The sequence below is a fragment of the Colletotrichum phormii genome (genome assembly GCF_030913505.1).
Source record: "Colletotrichum phormii strain CBS 102054 chromosome Unknown BDP81scaffold_16, whole genome shotgun sequence".
Lineage (NCBI taxonomy): Eukaryota > Fungi > Ascomycota > Sordariomycetes > Glomerellales > Glomerellaceae > Colletotrichum > Colletotrichum phormii.
Genome location: NW_026851458.1, coordinates 511,066 through 530,237, shown reverse-complemented (window position 1 = coordinate 530,237; position 19,172 = coordinate 511,066). Strand labels below are relative to the sequence as shown.

General features: G+C 52.4%; 7 protein-coding genes and 1 non-coding gene across 8 annotated transcripts; 3 read left to right on the top strand and 5 right to left on the bottom strand.

Annotated features, from left to right (window-relative positions):
* The first annotated feature begins 1,069 nt into the window (after nucleotides 1-1,069).
* BDP81DRAFT_482957 (uncharacterized protein) lies at nucleotides 1,070-2,683 on the top strand. The gene is made up of 5 exons (XM_060595037.1): nucleotides 1,070-1,471; nucleotides 1,501-1,567; nucleotides 1,641-2,058; nucleotides 2,246-2,272; nucleotides 2,316-2,683. The coding sequence occupies exons 1-5, from the start codon at nucleotides 1,345-1,347 to the stop codon at nucleotides 2,490-2,492; spliced, it is 816 nt and encodes a 271-aa protein (XP_060442547.1). The 5' UTR covers nucleotides 1,070-1,344; the 3' UTR covers nucleotides 2,493-2,683.
* A 13-nt stretch (nucleotides 2,684-2,696) lies between these two features.
* On the bottom strand, nucleotides 2,697-2,785 carry BDP81DRAFT_t236. Its single transcript has one exon. It is a non-coding gene; the product is annotated as a tRNA-Asp (tRNA).
* A 710-nt stretch (nucleotides 2,786-3,495) lies between these two features.
* Nucleotides 3,496-4,054, top strand: BDP81DRAFT_63441 (uncharacterized protein). The gene has a single exon (XM_060596086.1). It carries the CDS (start codon nucleotides 3,586-3,588, stop codon nucleotides 3,922-3,924), a length of 339 nt encoding a protein of 112 aa, XP_060442546.1. The 5' UTR covers nucleotides 3,496-3,585; the 3' UTR covers nucleotides 3,925-4,054.
* BDP81DRAFT_463058 (ribosome assembly protein 4) lies at nucleotides 3,985-5,398 on the top strand (the record flags this gene model as incomplete). Its single annotated transcript, XM_060593971.1, has 2 exons — nucleotides 3,985-4,013; nucleotides 4,072-5,398. 2 exons carry the CDS (start codon nucleotides 3,985-3,987, stop codon nucleotides 5,396-5,398), a joined length of 1,356 nt encoding a protein of 451 aa, XP_060442545.1.
* Nucleotides 5,399-6,449: 1,051 nt separating this feature from the next.
* Nucleotides 6,450-8,072, bottom strand: BDP81DRAFT_396661 (S-adenosyl-L-methionine-dependent methyltransferase; the record flags this gene model as incomplete). Its single annotated transcript, XM_060588218.1, has 9 exons — nucleotides 6,450-6,694; nucleotides 6,756-7,108; nucleotides 7,172-7,261; nucleotides 7,322-7,334; nucleotides 7,390-7,423; nucleotides 7,487-7,550; nucleotides 7,608-7,649; nucleotides 7,714-7,769; nucleotides 7,956-8,072. The coding sequence occupies 9 exons, from the start codon at nucleotides 8,070-8,072 to the stop codon at nucleotides 6,450-6,452; spliced, it is 1,014 nt and encodes a 337-aa protein (XP_060442544.1).
* Nucleotides 8,073-8,960: 888 nt separating this feature from the next.
* On the bottom strand, nucleotides 8,961-10,076 carry BDP81DRAFT_463056 (uncharacterized protein; the record flags this gene model as incomplete). The annotated part of the gene is made up of 2 exons (XM_060593970.1): nucleotides 8,961-9,788; nucleotides 9,855-10,076. 2 exons carry the CDS (start codon nucleotides 10,074-10,076, stop codon nucleotides 8,961-8,963), a joined length of 1,050 nt encoding a protein of 349 aa, XP_060442543.1.
* A 717-nt stretch (nucleotides 10,077-10,793) lies between these two features.
* Nucleotides 10,794-11,922, bottom strand: BDP81DRAFT_494277 (epoxide hydrolase; the record flags this gene model as incomplete). Its single annotated transcript, XM_060595381.1, has 2 exons — nucleotides 10,794-11,589; nucleotides 11,666-11,922. The coding sequence occupies 2 exons, from the start codon at nucleotides 11,920-11,922 to the stop codon at nucleotides 10,794-10,796; spliced, it is 1,053 nt and encodes a 350-aa protein (XP_060442542.1).
* Nucleotides 11,923-15,796: 3,874 nt separating this feature from the next.
* On the bottom strand, nucleotides 15,797-17,840 carry BDP81DRAFT_379221 (uncharacterized protein). The gene is made up of 9 exons (XM_060586813.1): nucleotides 17,664-17,840; nucleotides 17,431-17,569; nucleotides 17,185-17,369; nucleotides 17,095-17,131; nucleotides 16,966-17,033; nucleotides 16,865-16,902; nucleotides 16,472-16,807; nucleotides 16,338-16,405; nucleotides 15,797-16,273 (listed from the first exon to the last, which is right to left on the bottom strand). Exons 1-9 carry the CDS (start codon nucleotides 17,781-17,783, stop codon nucleotides 15,876-15,878), a joined length of 1,389 nt encoding a protein of 462 aa, XP_060442541.1. The 5' UTR covers nucleotides 17,784-17,840; the 3' UTR covers nucleotides 15,797-15,875.
* Between the last annotated feature and the right edge of the window lie 1,332 nt (nucleotides 17,841-19,172).

Sequence of the window (19,172 nt, the reverse complement as noted above, 5' to 3'; positions counted from 1 at the left end):
CCCAGACAAAGCTGATCTCAGTACGTGATGCCGGTGGGATGAGATGATACAGGTCGTTGAACTCAATCTGAGTGGTTTGTGCTGATGCAGATGAGAGGAGAAACGCGACTGGGCATGGCCAGATTAGGAAAAAAACGACTCCTTACTCGCGACGGGAAGATGGCAGCGTGAGTGTCTTGGTTTTATGTGCTCCGCTTTCATCCGGTTCCGACGACAAAGCGGCAAGTGGAGCCCGCCACGAGGCATTATAACCAATAGCAACGGCGTAGACGAGTCAGCCAAGTTGACGAAGTTGTCACTAAAACATGACCATGACCTTGAAGAGTTGGTGACATCTTGGCTTGTGCTCAGTTGGCTTTTCTGTATTTTTGGTTACATTCCATGGCTTCGGTCTCAGTTTGTTCCGAGTTCTTGGGTTACGATACAGTCTAGACCTTGCCAAGCTTCTAATCCACTGCGGCACATTTTTCTACGGGTACCCCAGAGTTCTAGACTTCCTGATACAGCATAGGCAAGTCGAACCTGGCTAGGGTGGGGGTTTGCCGACTACGGGGTGGATTCGAGGGACCGCTGGGTTCATGAGAACTTCAAGCGGGATCCAGAGGTAGTTAACAAGACGTTGCTTTATGGCACGCCTAGATCTTGATGATGTATGTTGCCTCGTGGAATCATGGAGGAATATGGTGGCGTTTACATTTTAAACTAAGGTGAACTACCGAAACCTGCTAGAGCGCCATGCTCGCCCCACAAATGATGGCTGGAACGAGCTTCCATCAAATAATTAAATTCAATGATGGATGATGAGATGTTATTGACGGCCAACATACCTATCCGATCAATTATAAAGGCGACCTTAGAAAAAAGGCCCATGTATCTTCCTCGAGATAAGTCTGTCGCTGCCAATGTCTGCTGCGAGTACTTAAGCGTCATTCGTAAACTGCCACCGCTAAGAGTGATTCCTGACTCCTGGGCGTACGCAAATTTTTGATATCTCTGAGGTTGTCGATGTTACCTGCCAATCAGAAGCATCGCATTTAACAGCAGCAACTCATAGATGAATCCTTCAGAGAGACTGTATTTGGACATGAATCCCATGAGAGCGCTGACATGACAGACTAAAATCTGATCGGCTGATTCTAGAGATAGACATTGATTGGATTCACAAAGTCCCTTGTAAGTTTCTGGACTTGGATCACCTTGGGCTACGGCATACCAAGGAAGATCATTATCACCAAAGTACTTATGGTCATCCCTCCTCCCCCCCCGGGGCAATGAAGGCAATGTCTTCCATCACGTACGGTGCACCTACAACTCTCCCTCCATCGCCGTTTCATAACCTCCATCATGGACCGCGCAAGTCTCATCGCCACACTCGCCTCGGCAAAACAAAACTTGAAACGACCGATCATAACCCTCGCAAACTGCGACAACGCATGGCTCATCTCCATTCCCAAACCTGCTGGGGCGGCCGGTAAAAGGTCTTTTACCACATCCTACAAGACCCTTGGCTCTTTGGCGTCAACGATGTCCTCATCAGCTACTTCCTGCGACTATCACTCAAGGAAAAGTCGGCACTAGAAACCATTGAATCCTGCGAAGATCTGGTCCGTGAGATTGATGAGGCGGTCGGGGGCTCCAAGGAGGACGACTCTCGATGCGGTGACCGTCACCCATACCAATCCGGATCACCTGCATCAACCGACCCTGCGAACCTTCGATCAATCACTGAAAGTCTTTGCCGTACAGGACGCCGCAGCCACCATCTCTGCAATGAAGCATTTCGATAATGTCCATGTCCTCCCGGACTTTGTACGCGATCAGGCGTGGCCGGCTACGCCCGAGATGCCCGACTGGTTGTCCATCTTCCGGCTCGAAGACGAGACCAAGAAGTACCCGAACTTGTATCACGCAATCGTTATCAAGATTGCAGCTGCGGGTGGAAAAGACGAAGTCTTCCTGTACTGCCCGCACGGGGTAGACCCCAGCATCGTAGAAGCCGCCATGGAGATGAACCCCGACGCAAGTGTCCTTGCAATGACGCACCCAATCAACGAGGCTGTGTGGGACTGTGGATACCTGAGGCAGTGGCTGGTGCCTAGGGCACCAGCTGCCTGATCCACCTCCTGGTTGATCCAGCCCACCGCAGCCACCTTCACCACAACATCACCAACCAACCGTCAATACCAGTCGTATTGCCTCATTGCTTGCCTCGTTGGTCCAGATGAGCAGTGTGTACTGCCCACAGGCTGGCGTTGGAATGAAGTCCAAGGGGGTAGCCAATGCTCTGAAGATTGAGCGCAAGCATTCACCAAAAGTACTGGATTCATTGCCAAGAAAAAATCCAATACACAGGATTCTTGACTTGGTTCTTCGACTATGGAGACAAGACGTTGGAAATAGGCTTAGAGGAAGAAGCCAAGGAAACCGAAGAGGAGCTACCTAGGCCCAACTATGTGACGATTTTGAACGGCGCAGGATTTGTTTTGGCATGATAGGGTTGCGTGAATGAGATGAGGTCGGAGGTTGGCAGGTCGTCTTTGCGAAAAGTCTCTAGTGTTTGAAGCTTCATCCCGCAAGCAACCACTTCGTATCGGACTTTCCAAACACGCCAAACGAAGCACAAATGATTAGAAAGTAGATACAAAAGAAAAAAAGAGAAAAATTGGCTTCAACACGAGGCAGGAAAGCAAAAAGAACTCCTCGACGGGGAATTGAACCCCGGTCCCCTGCGAATCGTTGAATTTCCAATGACAAGCAGATATCCTCACCACTAGACTATCGGGGATTGGTGGATGTTGACATCCAGTGATAGTTGGTTGAGCGGGAAGCCCCCTAGCTGCCCTATATTCCTTTAGCTGAGCTGAGTGGGGCGGACGTTTCAGTGGTGCTCAGCCAACACCCATTGAGAGCCCGAAATTCCCGTCAATAGAGGCAGAAATGCAGTATAATCAACAGGCTATCTAGCCGTCTTCGACAATCTTTGAGAAGAACAACGCAACCTGGAGCAGCAGTCATGGCGACTGGTGAGCTTGAGAGGCGACGATCCACACACCTGGGCAGGCACGCAGGGCACGCCACTTTGCTGCCCCTAGGAACAGTCGGCAGTATCCAACCGCAGCTCACACTCAAGGGACATCATTGAAAACAGGTCAAGACCGACAGACGAGATGTCACGACACAAAAGCATCAGCAGGATCAGGATTGCATGAGTGCGACAGCGGGAGAGACGCAGCAGTCCTATGTGGCACAGTTAGTGGCCTTTGGTTCTTATTGGAGAAGTGTTGGCTCTGGTACTGAGACCACGACAGTGGCGCAAGCTCACTAACAAGTCATCTCAGCGAAAAGCACTAAACCAAAGAGAAGCCCAAGTGCTGACTGTGTCGTGACAGATCTGCACTCAAGTTCCCCTGACAATCATTTGGCATTCTCAGCCTTAAGCATAGCCGCTTCGGAACCTGGCTGCCTGATGGGGGGCTTGTTAAGCCTTTTGCTAATTCATAAGCGCGACAACTGTCGACGCGGAGTGAGCCTCAACGCCATGGTCTTTCAGGACAATTGATCAAGCCACACAACTAGCACTCCATCATGAGCACATCAAACGCCAACAGCGTCGATGCGGAATGTCAACAGTTGCAGTCCGCCTTGTCACCGGCCGGTGCAGCTGTGCGTGACTTCATCGCAGCCCACCCTGAGGCCGAGGCACAACTCTCGCCCGTGCTGGAACAAGTCCTTATGCTATCCGAAACCATCATCGCGCTTCTACGGAATGGGGCACGTTGCGAAGGAGAGGACCAGCTCTTGAGAGAAACCCGGCAGGTCCCAGTATTCTGCAATGAGGTCGTCGGCCAAATCATAGAAGCTGTCTCTGACACTGGACCTGAAAAGTCGCGATGGTCGCTCTCTCGGCGTGGTGACGATGCGTGAAGGAATGCAGCCAGTCGCGCCACAGCCCTGGGCTCACATCTGACCACGGGGAGGAGGACGATGACTCTAGCTATAGATGCATTAGACTTGTAAGCCTGCTTACTCGAACGTCTTTGAGGCAGCAGTTGAGATACTAACACACGACAGGGCCCAACATCTTCGAAGAGCAGAGGAAGCCGGCGAGTCCCCTCCATATGCTACCAGCGCAATCCTGCAGGAGATCAACTCCATCAAAGAGATTCTCAACCGTCAACCCGCCTCAGACCAGAGCCTATCACTTCACAAGCTCGCCGGGTTCCTCAGCTTTCTTCGGACCTTCATCGACAACCAGTCCACCACGGTCCCGGCATCAGACATGGCGAGACTAACCGTAACCGCCGACCACGCCGGCTCTTCAACCTACTCCATGTCCGCACCAAGCGTAGACGGAGACCCAAATCCATACTCGGCCCTCCTCGCGCCCGCGCCCGCCCCCGCCCACGTCATATTCCGCCACGTCGGCAAGATCACAATGAACATGGAAAAAGAACCCGTCGACATCCGCTTCACCTCCGCGTTAGACCCGACCTCCTTCGCCGTCTCAAACTTCTTCAAAGACATCAGCCTCTTCGACGCCGCCTCCGGACAACGCAGACGCACCATCAAAGTCAAGGGCGCGCACATGGTCTTCTCACCGCTGATGGATCTAGTCGCTGTGACGACGGAACATCACGATGAATACGTTAACCGTTTCCCCAAGACGATCCTGACGTCGCATGACATGTTCCATTTCGAGAGGCCGGCCCTGTACGTCGTCGAATGGGTCAACGACAACAGCCCCAACGCGCGCAAGTTCATCCTGCAGTGGCACGGCATCCGCGCCTTTTCCTTCAGCCCCGACGGTCAGCTTCTAGCAATCAAGGGAGTGCGCAACCGCGTTGAGATCATCACAGCCGCCAAGGGGCAGGGGTACAGCGTTATCCGCAGCCACACAGATGAGGTCACGCAAGCGGAGTGGACGGCGGACTGCACCAGGCTCGTCACCGCGTCCAAGGACGGGACGCTGAGGATCACGAATGTCGAGACTGGCCGCAATATTGCCAAGATTGAGATGGAGGACTGGAGGAATCCGCTCCGGCTCGCAGTGAGCGCGACGGGGGTAATTGCATCGATTTGGGGCAGGACGGTGACGATATGGGACTACGGGAGCGGCGCGATGAACAGTTACAACCTCGAGACCGCCAAGGGAAGCGAGGGCACCCCGTTAGCGATTTCACCTGACCTGCGATGGGTTGCGTACCGGTCAGATGATGGCGCTGATGTTACTGACCTGGCGACTGGAAGGGTGGTCTACTCGGCCAGGTTGGAGTCGGGGTTCGCGGTGTCGGCTGCTTTCTTTGGGAACGGGCAGTACATGGTCGTTGGGCGGTGTTTGCATGGACATCATGCCAGGAACGATTCCGGCATCCTCAATGTATGGGAGATTCAGACTTGACGTGATTTTATGAGCAACAGAAATACCATTAGTTCTGATAAGTCGATGTCATTTGCGTGACTAGAATCTGTGAGGTAACAGAACTAAGCTTGTATTCTATGCACAGCTTTGTGAAGACCGCGTTCATCTCCAATGTATAGACCCGTTCTCTCTGAGCATTAGAGGCTGAGCAAGGGCACCAGTCTCACAGTAAGCTGCCCAAGACTCATACCCAGGTCTGATAGGATTGACAGAATGCACCGATAGCTGTGTTATTGTACTACCAATCGCGACCGGGCAAAGTATCGGTGCCAGCCTCACCACGCTTCCAGGGCTTCCCGCCTGGGAAGGTGTCGGTGACAGCGTCGTCAGGTACCTATTTTTTTTGGATACATGTTAGACTGAGGCACTACGAAGTCAAATAACAACCAGTTGGGAGACGGACCGGCGCGGCCATGGCCAGTGATACAATGGCAGCAAGAGCGAGCAAGTTGAACTTCATCTTGTCGGCTTCGATGTAGTGAAGATGGCGATAGATTGGGGTGGGCAGGTAAATTCTAGTTGCTTGGATGGTTGTGGGAGAGAAAGAAAGTAATGGTCTGGGATCTGGTGACAAAGTAGGGCGATTATGAGACTTTCCCTTTATAACCTTCCATGATACACATTCTGGCGACGATTCTTGTCAGGTGATGCTGAGACCCTGGGTCCCTCGAAGCCATTGTCAACTGCCTGGGCAATGTCGACACCGGCGGAGTTCCACCACGTCGCCCAAATAGCTCACTCAGCGCCATGCATCCTCTGCTATACAAGAAAGTCACCTTCCAGATGCAGATGCTCTTGACTTACTGAGCATATGATAAGCCTTTCAAGTCGTTTCGGCCCGACGCTCCTGCGGGTCATGTCCAGCTTATTTGGACAAGCCTTGACTGCCATGCTCCCTTTCACAATGAGACGAGAACACACGAATGCGGCAGAAAGGTATCCGATTCGATGAGATATGCTGCATATGCTTATCCAGGCTCGCTAGCTTCGAGTAAATCAACAGTAATCAAGGTAGTAGTGAATACTGCAACTATGCCTCCGTCTTCAGGAGCTTCTGTCCCCAAACTGCTCTTTGGCGGTAGTACCCATGAAGCTTGCCTAACCGAATCTCGCGACGCAGCTGCGCCGCATAGATGTGGATTTCCTCACGAGACCAAGTCGACATGACGTTGGCCATGAAAAGGACGTAGCCCTCAATGTCCGAGAGGAGCGTCAGCTCAGCCCACTCGCCGACTTCCTTCTTCACCTCATCCTTTGGCCAGTTACCGATGGGGCCTGTTATTTCAAGTTAGTCTTCTTTTCTCGTGCCTCATACTTCCAACTCGTCTGTCGGAACTCTGATATACCTTGTTGTTCCACTCTGTGATGCTCTCAAAGCCGGCGTCCTCCATCGACGTCCTTTGCAAGTTCTCGTCGAGGACCCGGAACGTCCGGCCCATCTTCCGGCCGCCCTCCTCGAAGAACTTGCCCCACTGACCCAATGCGCTAGTCTCCGGGACGGTCCCGTCGTCGCTCATGATGGCCGGCGAGACTTCGAAACTCTCGAAGTAACCGCCCGGCTTCAGGGCCCTGTAGGCCTGCTTGAATAGCGCGGGCCAGTCCGCGATGCTGCCGACTAGGAAGCGGATGTGAACGTAGTCAAAGGACTCGGGTTCGAATGTCCATTCGCGTCTACAGTCATCGATCTCGCTGTGTGGAGTCAGTCACGGCATTGGCCGTTGGATCATCACTGTGTGATATCGGAGTACTCACAATTTCAAGTTAGGAGGAACCCAGCTAGGTTGGATGGGGGAGATGTCCGTCCCGATGACTTCACATTCGGGATTCTCATCGGCAAAGTCACTATACAGAGTTCAGCCTCTTGCATCACGTACTTTTGACGTACCTAGTTGCGAGACTTACATGGCCCAGATACCTACGTTGGAGTTAGCCTGACTTTATGAGCCGAGAATGACATAAGCGCCGCTCACCTGTTTCTGTTCCAATATCCAGCGCTTTGTTTAGCTATTTAGGGTTTCGTTAGTTCAGGCCGATGAGCAAGCCACCGCCGAGGTGCTCGTCACCTACCTTGCTTTTGTCTAGCGGTGCCAAGTGAAGCTTGTCACCCATGGACAAGGTGAGTAAGTGATGGCTACTGAGCGTCAGCTTCGAGCTCTCATTTCCTTCCTCTTGTGGAGGTCCATCTCACTTGATGTCCCAAACCTCATTCTGCTGTTCATCGTTGCTCCCCCTTTCATGACCAGTTAGCGAGACCGCTAGAAATCCTCAAGTCTCTCAAACCCCGGAGTCATTACCAATACTGTGCGTCGCCAACCTCGCCGTGGAACGTCCTCCCATGAATCTTTCGGTACTGCAGAAATCGTAGAGGTGATTGACGCCGTTGAACTGGCGTTGTCGTCGCCTAGCGCAGAGTCGGCATCGTCTTCATTAGCAGCGTCCTAGCGGCCTGTCAATCATCACAATCCCGCGCGGCCGCCGTTGAAGGGGCGTATGTAGACAACTACGCCCCCACGGTGGGAATGGCGTCGAAACTGACTCGTGCCGCTTGCACCCAGTGCTCAGCCGGTAAGATTCCAGCCGCTGCGTTCGCCGCCGTCTCCTGCTGCGCGGCGGCCGCGGCGGCCGTCTGGTCCTCGTCTCCCTCGGGACACATTTGATGGATGATATCGGAGGCTCGGTCGCGATGTGAAGCCGTACACTACTCGTGTCGTCGCAGGGTTTCACCCGTTGCTGTTCCCAGATTCCGGGTTACTGTTGCTCGAATCCTGGAAAGAAAGGGAGAAAGAGAGTCTGAGAGATCAAATTGCTTGGACGGCAGCGGGAAAGGGTGGAAACGTGCTGCCACGAGTCACGACAAAATCCCCGGTCCCTGTTCCCCTTCTTTAAGAGCTTGGAAACCCCACAGTGGGCGGGCAATGCGCGTGGTCGTGGACGTGCGCACGCCTTGTCGCCTCCAATTCTTCAGTTGATCAGTCAAGTTTCCCTTCAACACATCCCCGGACGAGGAGGGGGGCGGGCAGGTCGTGGCCCTCCTCTCCTTCGCTTCTCCAACCCGTTGGAGTCTTGGAGAGCATCTCCTCATCTGCCGGTTGTCAGCTTCATGTCAGCTCCGCACGATTTTTGGCAGGTTTATTCTGTGCCATGGCTCATGGTAACGTGTCAAGTGTAGCGCCAAGGCCGCTGACCAAAGGTGTAGAATGCTACCATGTTCGGCCCTCATCACCAGAAACGACCGGATGAGGGGCCGGGGATCGTCAGCGGGTAGGCCAACCAGGTGAGGACTCGCGGCATTTGCCAGTGGATCTCGCATGCAAGAACCTGCAAGGAATAATACGTAATCACCAATGATCAAAGACCTGGGTCTCCGCGTGCTCACTGCTCACTGCTGCGACTTTGACAGCATGGACACGTGTTGTACGGAGTGCGCCGCTCAAAGCTAGGTACGAATGGTGGCCGACGGGCCTGGACTTCTTCAAGCAAGACAGACATGGCATTTGCTAGGCACAGATAAACACGATATCTCTTCAACCCCGGGCATCTTTCAATACGTCGCATTCAGTCGCATCTCGATGTACTCGCGACTGTTTATCGGCTCGTACTTCTTCGGCCTGCCGGGACCGAAGCACCCAGACACGCAGTCCACCGTCTTCTCCTGATCAGCGCCGATGAAGTACGGAATCGAATACCGCGCCCGGGTCACGCGGTCACCGCTCTCGTTCGTCTCCAGCGGCGGCGCTCGCACACGATGCACGGTGGACCGGAGCGTGTCGTTGCTCCACCGCTGCATGAAGTCGCCAATATTGACCACGATCGTCCCAGGGATGGACGACACGGGCAAGAACCGGCCCTCCTCGTTAGGGTCCTCCACCTCGAGGCCGCCGATCTCATCCTGGAATAGGAGCGTCATGGAGCCAAAGTCCGAATGCGCTCCCAGCCGCTCGAGCTTGCCGGCGCGCAAGAGCTTCTCCTCGACCGGCGGGTAGTGGAGGAGGCGGATCTGATTGTCCTTCATCACGTGGTAGTCCCGGAAGAAGTCCTCGTCCAGGCCCATGCCGAGAGCCATGGCGCGGAGTAGGTGGAGTTCGAGCCGGTAGCAGACCTCGTAGAAATTGTTGAAAAATGATCGAAACCCGGGGAGCGACTCCTCGGGGACCCAGATGTTGGGCAGGTGATCGTCGTCCTCGCGCCCAATCTCGTATGATTCCTTGAAGTCGGGTATTTTCCTCAGCTCGCTGATTTCTTCGGCGTCAAACACCATTTGCGACACCTTCTCCCGGCCAATGCCGGAATAGCCGCGATGCCACCATCCTTCGGGCGGGTGCGGTGCCTTATCCTTCTCGGCCTGTGGGAGGGAAAAGAACTTCTCACTCTGGGCGATGGGCGATGATCAGCAATGACAGAGAACATGAGAGAGAGATCAATCCCATAGACGAACCCACTGGAAGGCGGACTTGATAGTCTCCTCGGGGATTCCATGGTTCTTCACATAGGCAAACCCGGATAATCTGAATGCATCCACAAGACTCTTGCCGGCATTCAGTGCTGCTTCAGGGTTGGTGCCGCCTTTTAGGGCATCTAGGTCAACGAGTGGAATGCTGGAGTCCCCGCCCGCTCGAGCACTGGGGGTTTCATTGACCGACGAGGTTGACTGGGACATGTTCAGTTCAGCTCTAATGCATGGAGTGACAAAGTTTCAATTGATGGAAACGAAGATGAACGGGCTTCTTTATCATCGACGAGACTTGTTCCCCGCCTTCTGCAGGATGACGGAATGACGTGGATCGGTGCACGAGGTTATTTACATGCGAACTGAGGCACCGTGCGTGCATCCAGTCAGCAAATTAACCAGACACGACAGGTTAGTTCTCGATGTTGAGTTATGTATATCTTTCAACGTCTCCTCAATTAGTCATTTATCACAAAGCGAGGTAGCAAGTGGAAGACATGTATAGTAGAAAGTGGCTTGATTCCTCTTAAGTGGAAGATCCGTATGAGGGTCATATCTATATACCGTACAAGACGGGTAATCGGCTTGTGGAAAGCGGTATCGTACGGCAGTAACCGGCAGCGCCACGTGTGGCGCTGCGACATCATTCCAGTGACTAACGTTTTGACTTATATGCTAGAGATGAGCCCATGCTATCACGATTACCATCAGCGTCTACACGGTCCGGCATCAATTGAGCATTTGCCTACTTACTGATACCTCAAACGAGTATATTGACTTCTCTAATCTTCTCAATTTGTGCACGTAACAAAACTTCTAGCTCTATACACAAAGCAATCAGCCTATTTCATGCGTCTTATACCAAAGCCTCAGGTCGATGATGGCTAGACGCCTGGTTCATCGCCTCATCTCAGCTCGCACTTATACTCAGGGTGCTCCAAGGCCGAGCCCTGCAGTAAGGTTCAGGGAAGCATTACCAAAAACCGACGTAGCCAACCAGTTTCCGACATAGTGCTCAACCTCGAGAGGGTTCTCCCACCTCGCCCAGTGCCCACCATCGATCTCACCCCGGCTCAGGCTGTCAAAGTACGTTTCCATCCCCTCAGATAAAGCCGGGGGCAGCGTTAGGTCCTGGGTTGCAGCGATGTATAATGCAGGTTGCTTGAACTTGCCGCTGTAAGTGGTGTTGTCAGGAATAAGTACCCGCTCATCTTCCCAGTTCAGCTTGTTGTTGCGATACTCATTAAGCGTGTGATTGATTGGCTTCTTGGTGTATTCATCGACGTAGAAGTCGATCTGCGCCTTGGTGAGAAGCGGTGTGTCCGTAGTTACAAGATCAAGCAGATCAAAGTAAAATCCAATACCTGTGACGTTGCTAGGCTGTTCGCCGTTGGGGCCAATTACCCCGTAGACGTTGTTCAGGATCTGTCGAATGCGCGTGGTGTTTTGAGCATCAGCCGGCCCAACATAATCCGCAATGGCGCTTGTGCGGAATTGCTGCTGGTATTTGAATCCAGGCCATTCATAGGCGAGATCTACAAACGAGGCCGTGGGAGCTGCGAAGGGCGTGTTGAGCACGTAGAAGGCTGCAACGAGGTCTGGGTGCCAGATGGCGGTGCGATAGACCACTGCTCCACCAAAATCGTGTCCGCCGAGAATGATTCGGGAAAGGCCAAGTTGGCTTGCAAGTGTGGCGATATCGTCTGCAGCGCGCTTCCAAGTACTGCATGAGTTTGTTAGGCGCCGCGGGCTCGTGCTAAACCAGCTTACGTTTGGCTGCTTCAGGCGTGATAACTTACTAGAACTCGACGTCCTCGGGTGAATCAGTTCCTCCATACCCTATCTTGTCCAACGCGACGACGCTCAGACCCTTGGATAGGAGGAAGGGGATGTGGTTGGCCCAGCCCAGGGCCAAATCGGGCCATCCATGGATGAGGAAAACGGGACCAGCAGATTTGCCCGAATCCGGCTCTGCGTGGATATATCTGTATTGAATTCCGTTGAGATCGGTGGTCTTAAAACGGAGCCTGGGGTCGAGGGTAGCAAGGACATCCATCTTGTGAGGCTTGGTTAATTGTTGGTGAAGTTGATGGTGGTGAAGCTGGAACTGGATTTGGTGGTGGGGTTAGGATGAAATATTCTGATTCATGGAAGGGAGACCAAACTTTATAAAGCCAGTCATCCATAAAAATTATCAACGCTCTCGATGTAATGTAAGCTATTAATTGGTAGTCCACAGTGGCCTAGTCGCCGTCCCAGAGTTCGTAGAGCGAGGTCCTGCGTCTGCTTAGTGAGATACTCAAATTCGTCCGAACTCCCGAGAGCTCCTTGTGAGAATCTGTCATCCGTAGACTCCTGCAATATGGCTTGAGGACGAAGCAAATATTGAAGTCGATTATGAATGATATTGCGTGACGCAACCCCGGCGACGACAGCGAGCCCAACACCTCTAAACAAGACGATGCTCCCTGTAGTTGTTATGTCACATGATGAGAATTGTGGTTGCGATCAACTTAAGCTGATAATTCTATCCATTGACTTCCATAATCCATCTTCCATGTCTTCGTGGGTGATTTACAACAAAAAATCTTCTTCAACATATTCGATTTCTAAGGTAAGCCTGATTGGTATTAACTCGCGCCGTTCTGGATTGCCCCGACTAACCTACGGAGACTAACAAGGGTAATACTGCATATCTGCCGCTGTTAATGCCCTTCTTCAGGGTTGTGGGCACCACAGCCGTAGCTTTGTTTCCGCGTATTTGCTCTCTAAGCAAGAATCTGATTAGTATCGAATCGCCTTGTTTTATGTTACCCCGGCGGATGTACGGTAAAATTCCTGGATGGGCCGCGATTCCTCCTCCTCCTCTCTGTCTTGGGCAATCCGAGTCAGGATTGAGATCCACAATCACTCTTTGAACAGCTGGCAATTGTCCCGCAATCAATGCATGGGACTTTGATTAGTATTCATCTCCAGATGAACCAGATAAATCTTGAACTCAAGTACGTATGAAATTTTGTCCAAAATCCATAAGTTTCCTAAAAAGCGTGCATGATATCATGAGCCATCTCGCGGATGCCTTGTGGAAAAGATTTCAATTGGAAGACTTAGAGATACAGACTCGCTATTTTTGTTGTTGTTCTATTTAACGCCATGGCGGCAAGGGCGCAGCCGCCCTTGCGGCAGACCTCCCGGAGGGTATGTGGCGTGAAGGGTCGCAGGCTCTAGCTATATACTATATAGTACACGCCGTATCCTGACGTCCTCCAAATCTTGCTCGTGAGCTACTATGTGTTCTATCCATCCCTAGTTCCCACTGGTGCCCTAGTTCCGTTATAACCATCTGGTTTCTTAATAGAGGTAGTTTGTCGTTTGGAGGATAGGTTATGACCTATCTCCTAGTACCGCGGGCAGATCTTCTGGAAGAAGTCTGTCACGCAGAGGAAGGCCTGGAAGCCTTCAGAGTCAGTGATTAGCCCCTTGAAGTAGCGATCGAGGGACCCTATAGGTCCTACGGGCTCCTGGCGGCTGTAGGGGTAGAGGGTGGGCCACTGTTGCCTCCTCAGTAGGGTCTTTCGGCAGTAGACTAGATGGTCTGCCTCCTTAACCCATCCACAGGAGCAGGTGAGTAGTGCTTCTGTGTGGTTAAAGCGCTGGTGATATTGTTTAAAGTCCCCGTGGCCTAACCGTGCCGCGAGGAGGTGATGAAGGGCAGCCCTAGGGAGGCCAAGTTCAGGAGGGCAAGCAAGGGTAGCCTTGAGCCCTAGTTGGGTATAGCGGGGAGTTGCCTCTTGTTTCCACCATCGTCTATATTGGCGTCTTGGCCGCTCTTTAGCAAGCCACTTGATACCTGATAGAGTAGCTAGTTGGCCCCTAAGGACTGGTAGAGTTGTTCTCTCCTTAGCTAGGCTGTCTGCTTCTTCGTTTCCTTTAATACCTTGGTGCCCAGGAGACCAATGGGTTTGTATATCGTGTATCCTAGCTACCTCCTGGATCTCAAGGAAGGCCGCTTGTGAGGAGTCTGGGACCTTACCGCGAATCCCCTGAATAACGCTGGTATTGTCGATGCAGATGTGTATAGGCTGGCCTTGGGAGGTCTGAAGGGCCCGTCGGAGCCCAGCCCTCGCCCCCTCCGCCTCACCATCAAACACTTCTGCTAAGCCGAGACGGCCGCAGCCCTGGGCTATACGTTTATTGTTGCGGTAGATAACAAAGCCGTACCCGGTAGCTCCGTCAGGAGCTTTGGAGCCGTCTGAGTATACGACTGTATGCTGACCTGGCACAGTCTTGAGCCAGGCCTGGAAGATCCTAGCTGCTACTTCCTTCGTCTGTGTAACTATAGGGTCATAGGACCCTGGGAGGTATTGCGGCTGTAGGAGCGCTGGCCTTGGACACTTAGGTAAAAGGCCAGCTGTTCTTTGAAGCCTGGTCTGTTGCCGCCCTGACTGCAGCAGCCTTGGGACCAAGGGATGCTGTTGGTCAACCTTCTGCAGGCGTATAGCGAAGCGTAGTCGCGCTGCTTCGAGGGCTACCTCTGCTGTGGGAAAGCCAGCGTCTCGGATGAGGCTACTGGTCGGTGTGGTTCTCCAGACAGGCAGGATAGCCCTTGCTGCTGCTGTAATAACTTTGCTAAGTCTACGGGCCAGGCCCTTCTGTCCTGTACCAACTGTAGGTATCTGTAAAGCAGTGCTACTGCTAGTATTGGTGCCGCTGTTTAGGGCTGGTTTGGTTAGGCCCGCATACCAGGTCTCAACTCCATACAAGGCTGTTGGAAGGACACAGGCAATAACCGCTTGTCGTACTGCGGCTGCTGGGAGTCCCCCTTTGGTATTTGTTAGGTGCCGTAGGAACTGGGCTACCTTCTTTGCCGCTGCCACCTTAGTTTCGACATGGTGACGGAAGGTGAGTCTCTTGTCGAACCAGACTCCTAGCCATCGTACAGGCTTAGTTGAGGCCTTAATAGTTAGGCCCGTCGCCTGTATATCTGGTAGGTCTTTTGTCTGGTTATATTTCCTGCTGAAGTGGACTGCCTCGCACTTAGCTGGGTCAAAAGCAACCTTGTTATCAGTGCCCCAGTTAAGGATATGAGTGATCTTTTGGCCTAGGGCTATAGCATTTTCTTCTAGCGACGGGCTAGTAGCTACTAAGCCTATATCATCCGCATAGCCAAACCGTAGCTCTTGATCGTCGGCTAGGATATCCGCTAAACCTAGTAAAAAAAGAATAGGGGATAGTGGGGAGCCTTGTGGTAGCCCACAGGATAGAGGGAAATCCTCTGTAGTTGTATCCTCTAGCCTGACCCGGGCTGCTCGGCTACAGAGACTCGCTATAGGAGTGATGTGAAGAGGTGTTGCAAGTCAAACTCGATACTCCTGCTAGCTGTGTTGCTCATGTATTCGAAAGGCGTGAATCAGCCGCAGCCTCGAAAAGCTCATGAATTTGATATTAGTACGCCGCAGGTACTAAGGCAGTATAGTATGCCTTGCTTCGATACCTGTGCACGCGTCCTACAGCGCTTAATTGATTATCTTTCAACTTGATACGGAGTAGAGTCTATACTATGAGGACACTTGAAGTTCATGTTGTTTGCTAAAGACAAAACCCCGACAGCAGACAGCGCAGCCCTACAACCTAGTCTTACGAGGTTTTGCCCCTTGTGGTTTCCCTTGTGGCGGTATTACCTATTACGATATACTCCGGACGGTTACTGGAACGTTGTGTAAACCAGAAGCCTGCGGGCTCTGGGTCGAAGGATAGGAGATACTGGCGGAATTGCGTTCTAGGGACGACCATAGCACTGTCTCGGGCAAGCCAGCGGCACCCAGAGACAGGTTAAACACATAGTTGCCTTTGGGCACGATTTGGAGGACGAGCTGGACTGTATCTAGTGATAGCTATAGGCCTACGGCCCTCCACGCCATATACCCTTCGGGAGGTCTGCCGCAAGGGCGGCTGCGCCCTTGCCGCTACGGCGTTAAAATACAACAACAGACAAGCAGCACCAGTCTCCTATTTCCCATACGCCCGTGCCCAGTCCTGACTCTCCAAGTCATCCTTGCTCTCCTCATCAGTTGTCATCTCAAAGGTATAATGTGCGTCCTTATCGCACGTCGTAGAACTGCCTCCGAAGTCCCTCAACTTGACTGCATGTGGCTTCTGCGGAGAGTTGTCGGGCGATGACTGTGTGCTCGATTCATATGAGGCATGGGAATGGTGATACTTCCGAACCGCTGTTGTGGACTGTGCTTGCAACTTTCTTCGGTGTGTCCCGCTCTGTACGGTCGATCTGATGGTGGTGAAGAAGATTAGTAACTTCTTGAAGAGAGGTCGTAGTGCTGGGAGGCTGCCGCAGATGATCGCTAGGTTGAGCTCGACTGATGACCAGATCACGACGTCGAAATAGTCCCCTGGAGCGGCTGTCAGCATCATGGCTCCAAGGCTTTTCACAGGACCGTGGCCGGATAAACTCACAAGTAGAGTCAAATGAATTAGCGAGCGAAATTAAGTATTTCACCCGGATCATACTTGCGACACAGGCACTGTAGCCACTGGTTAGCATTTGTTTACCCGCTTGAATGGCTGACCTGTCTACCATGTGCACTTACAAGGATCCAATAGCAAACATGCAAACCAAGGCCAATCTCTTCTTCTTCCCTAGTTGAAGCTTCATGAGTTCTGGGATGGGGATGACGATCAAGATGATGTCCTCAATTATGCTACAAGCGGCGCCTGCGTAGCTGATCGCCGACATGTTAAGGCAATGACCCTGAATAGATCGGTTCCAGATCGACTGGATCGGTAGGCATTGGAACACCGTCAACAGTAAGAACATGAAGCCGTGGGAGAACAGAAAGACCATGTAGAACTTGACTGCTAGGCGGAACTTCCGGTTGGTGAATACGCGGGAGTAGAAGCAGGCGATGGAGGCTTTGGCGAAAACTCTGACTGATGGTTAGCGATGATCGTTCAATACCTTGGATCATTGTCGATGTACATACTGTATAAATACGTAGAGCATTTGCAAGACATAGAAAATCTGCGAAAGAACGTCAGTCAGCTGTACAAACATCGTGGCACAAGGTGCCCTGCGTTGCCGTACCTGCAGAATAGTCTTGCCATTTTCTGGGTCGATATCCCAATAGTGAAGCCCAAATCCCATGGCAGCATCTAATATCTCAGGTCAGCACCGAACACGAAGTATTCTGAAGCCACGAGGTGAAGTGCATACTTGCGTAGCCGAGGCCGGACACGACTATCAAAAATGCCTGCCAAAGTCAGTCATTTAGTTTCCTACGTGAACCATCATTAGAGGCCTCACCAAAGCGATCAGTGCCGTCCAGTCGTCCCACCATAGCTGGTTGGTAAATTGTAATCGGGCCAGGCATCGGAGAGCCACAATGAGGATCGTGATAACAGGTAGGCCGATGGAGAAAACTTTGGAGGATTTTGTGCGCTTGGGGAAAGGATAGTCCTCGCACAATCGCTGCGAGATGCGGGCGGTGGCTTCAAAGTGATGTTAGTGAAACTAGAGGCATTGCACATGCGGTCTCAAAAGTCTACGCACCGACTTGGTCATCGAACTCGCAAGCTTGTTGTATACAGGCCGATGTGTGTGCCTGCAGGGGGATGTTGGTGCAGACACAGTCCGTCAAGCCGTCGAGCGTGCAATTGCCAGAATGGAACGCATCGACGAAGCATGGCATCTAAGAGAGAAGCTAAGTCAGTGAATGTAACTACTGACTCAAAGTCATGAGATGACTGCGAAACACAACGACTGAGACTATGAGAGTAACCTACCGCACACTTTGGTGTCGTCGCGAGTAGCTTTGTGATTTCAGTCGAGTTCAAGCTAGACACGGTCGCCTGTGCCGCCACGGCAAACAGCAGGACGATTGCGACCCGCATACTTTGCTTCATTCTCAAAAACGATGCGACGGGATGTGATGTGCGGTTGATGCCGATCGTTGCATAGGCGTACAGTTGACACAACGGCGAAGGAAACCCCCCATTACCAAGACTGTGCCCACGCGGAATGAGGGAGGCATCCTCTATAAGAACTGGGCATACATGTCGGGGACCGGAGTTTCGTTCAAGACTCACATCCACAAGGCTTGATTGCCACTCAGCCGCCACTACGAAACAATGGCTTCTGATGGACGAAAGCGGCACACTTGGGGATGGCCTCGACGCTGGGGAGACGGGGAATGCTTTCAGCTCTTGTCGCTAACATCTGGGCGACCGGACTTGTGGATTATGCATCCAGCCCATTTGCTTTGGTGAGAGCGCCACGGGGCTTACTGCTCACATCACCATGTGCGGCTATCCGGCTTCTTTCAAAGCGATGGATAATAGGTGAACGATAGCGCTTGATGTCTCTCGCTTATGAGATGAAGAAGAGCAACGGTGGCAGTGGGTGGTAGGCTGCTTGCGTGTGTCCACTGTGCCGAATCTACAATGCGCATTGCTGAAAGTTTCTTCTTCCAAGCGCTATCACGTCAACAAATGTGATGACTGAAGATCTTCGATGGTCATTATTAGGCTGGCCGAATCACCCAACGCGAGCCGCATCGTCAGCCCGTTTCTTGGGATCTTGATGGCTCTCCAGCCGGTGGGATCCTTCACTGCATTGGGGCCGTTTACAGTCGTGAGATGCTCACACGCTGCACCGCAATAGGCCTGGGGCGGACGCCGGTCTTCTTTGGCAGTAGAGATGGTGCTAACCAAGATCAGACTTTAGAGAGCCAGGTTTCTGCGGGGAGTCGGGAAACAGGGCAGAATGAAAGGACGGGCTCGCATATTGCATGCCCAGCGAAACTCAGCTGGGTGGGCAGCTGAGCAGAATGAACAAAAGATTTGCTCAGGGGTGGTCTGATTCATGTCTCTGCAGGCTCCTATGACCCCTCGCTTATTGAAGTTCTGAACAATGCGAAGCGCAGGTTTGCGAGACTTGAGCGGTTCATCCAACATATCATCGATCGTACCTTGCGGATAGACACATGGGAGATGTATGAAGCATAGAAATAAGGCTAATTGAGAGCTTTGACACAACCCCGCGGGACGCGTATAAGGTCATCCCCGGACGACTAGTCTAGCCATGAAGATATCTGCCCATGTTTCCCATTCAGAACCTGGACCGATGTCTCCCTCCAAGGCTGAGCTATCCCCCGCATAACCACGACCGTCCGTCTGCCCTCGTGCTCGGCGCTCCGAAGTGCATCGGATAGCTTTCCCGATTCAAGACATCCTACAGCGCAATCTCATTTGAAGCAGCCCCCGCAACAGTCATGCCAAGTTCGCGCCCGCCGT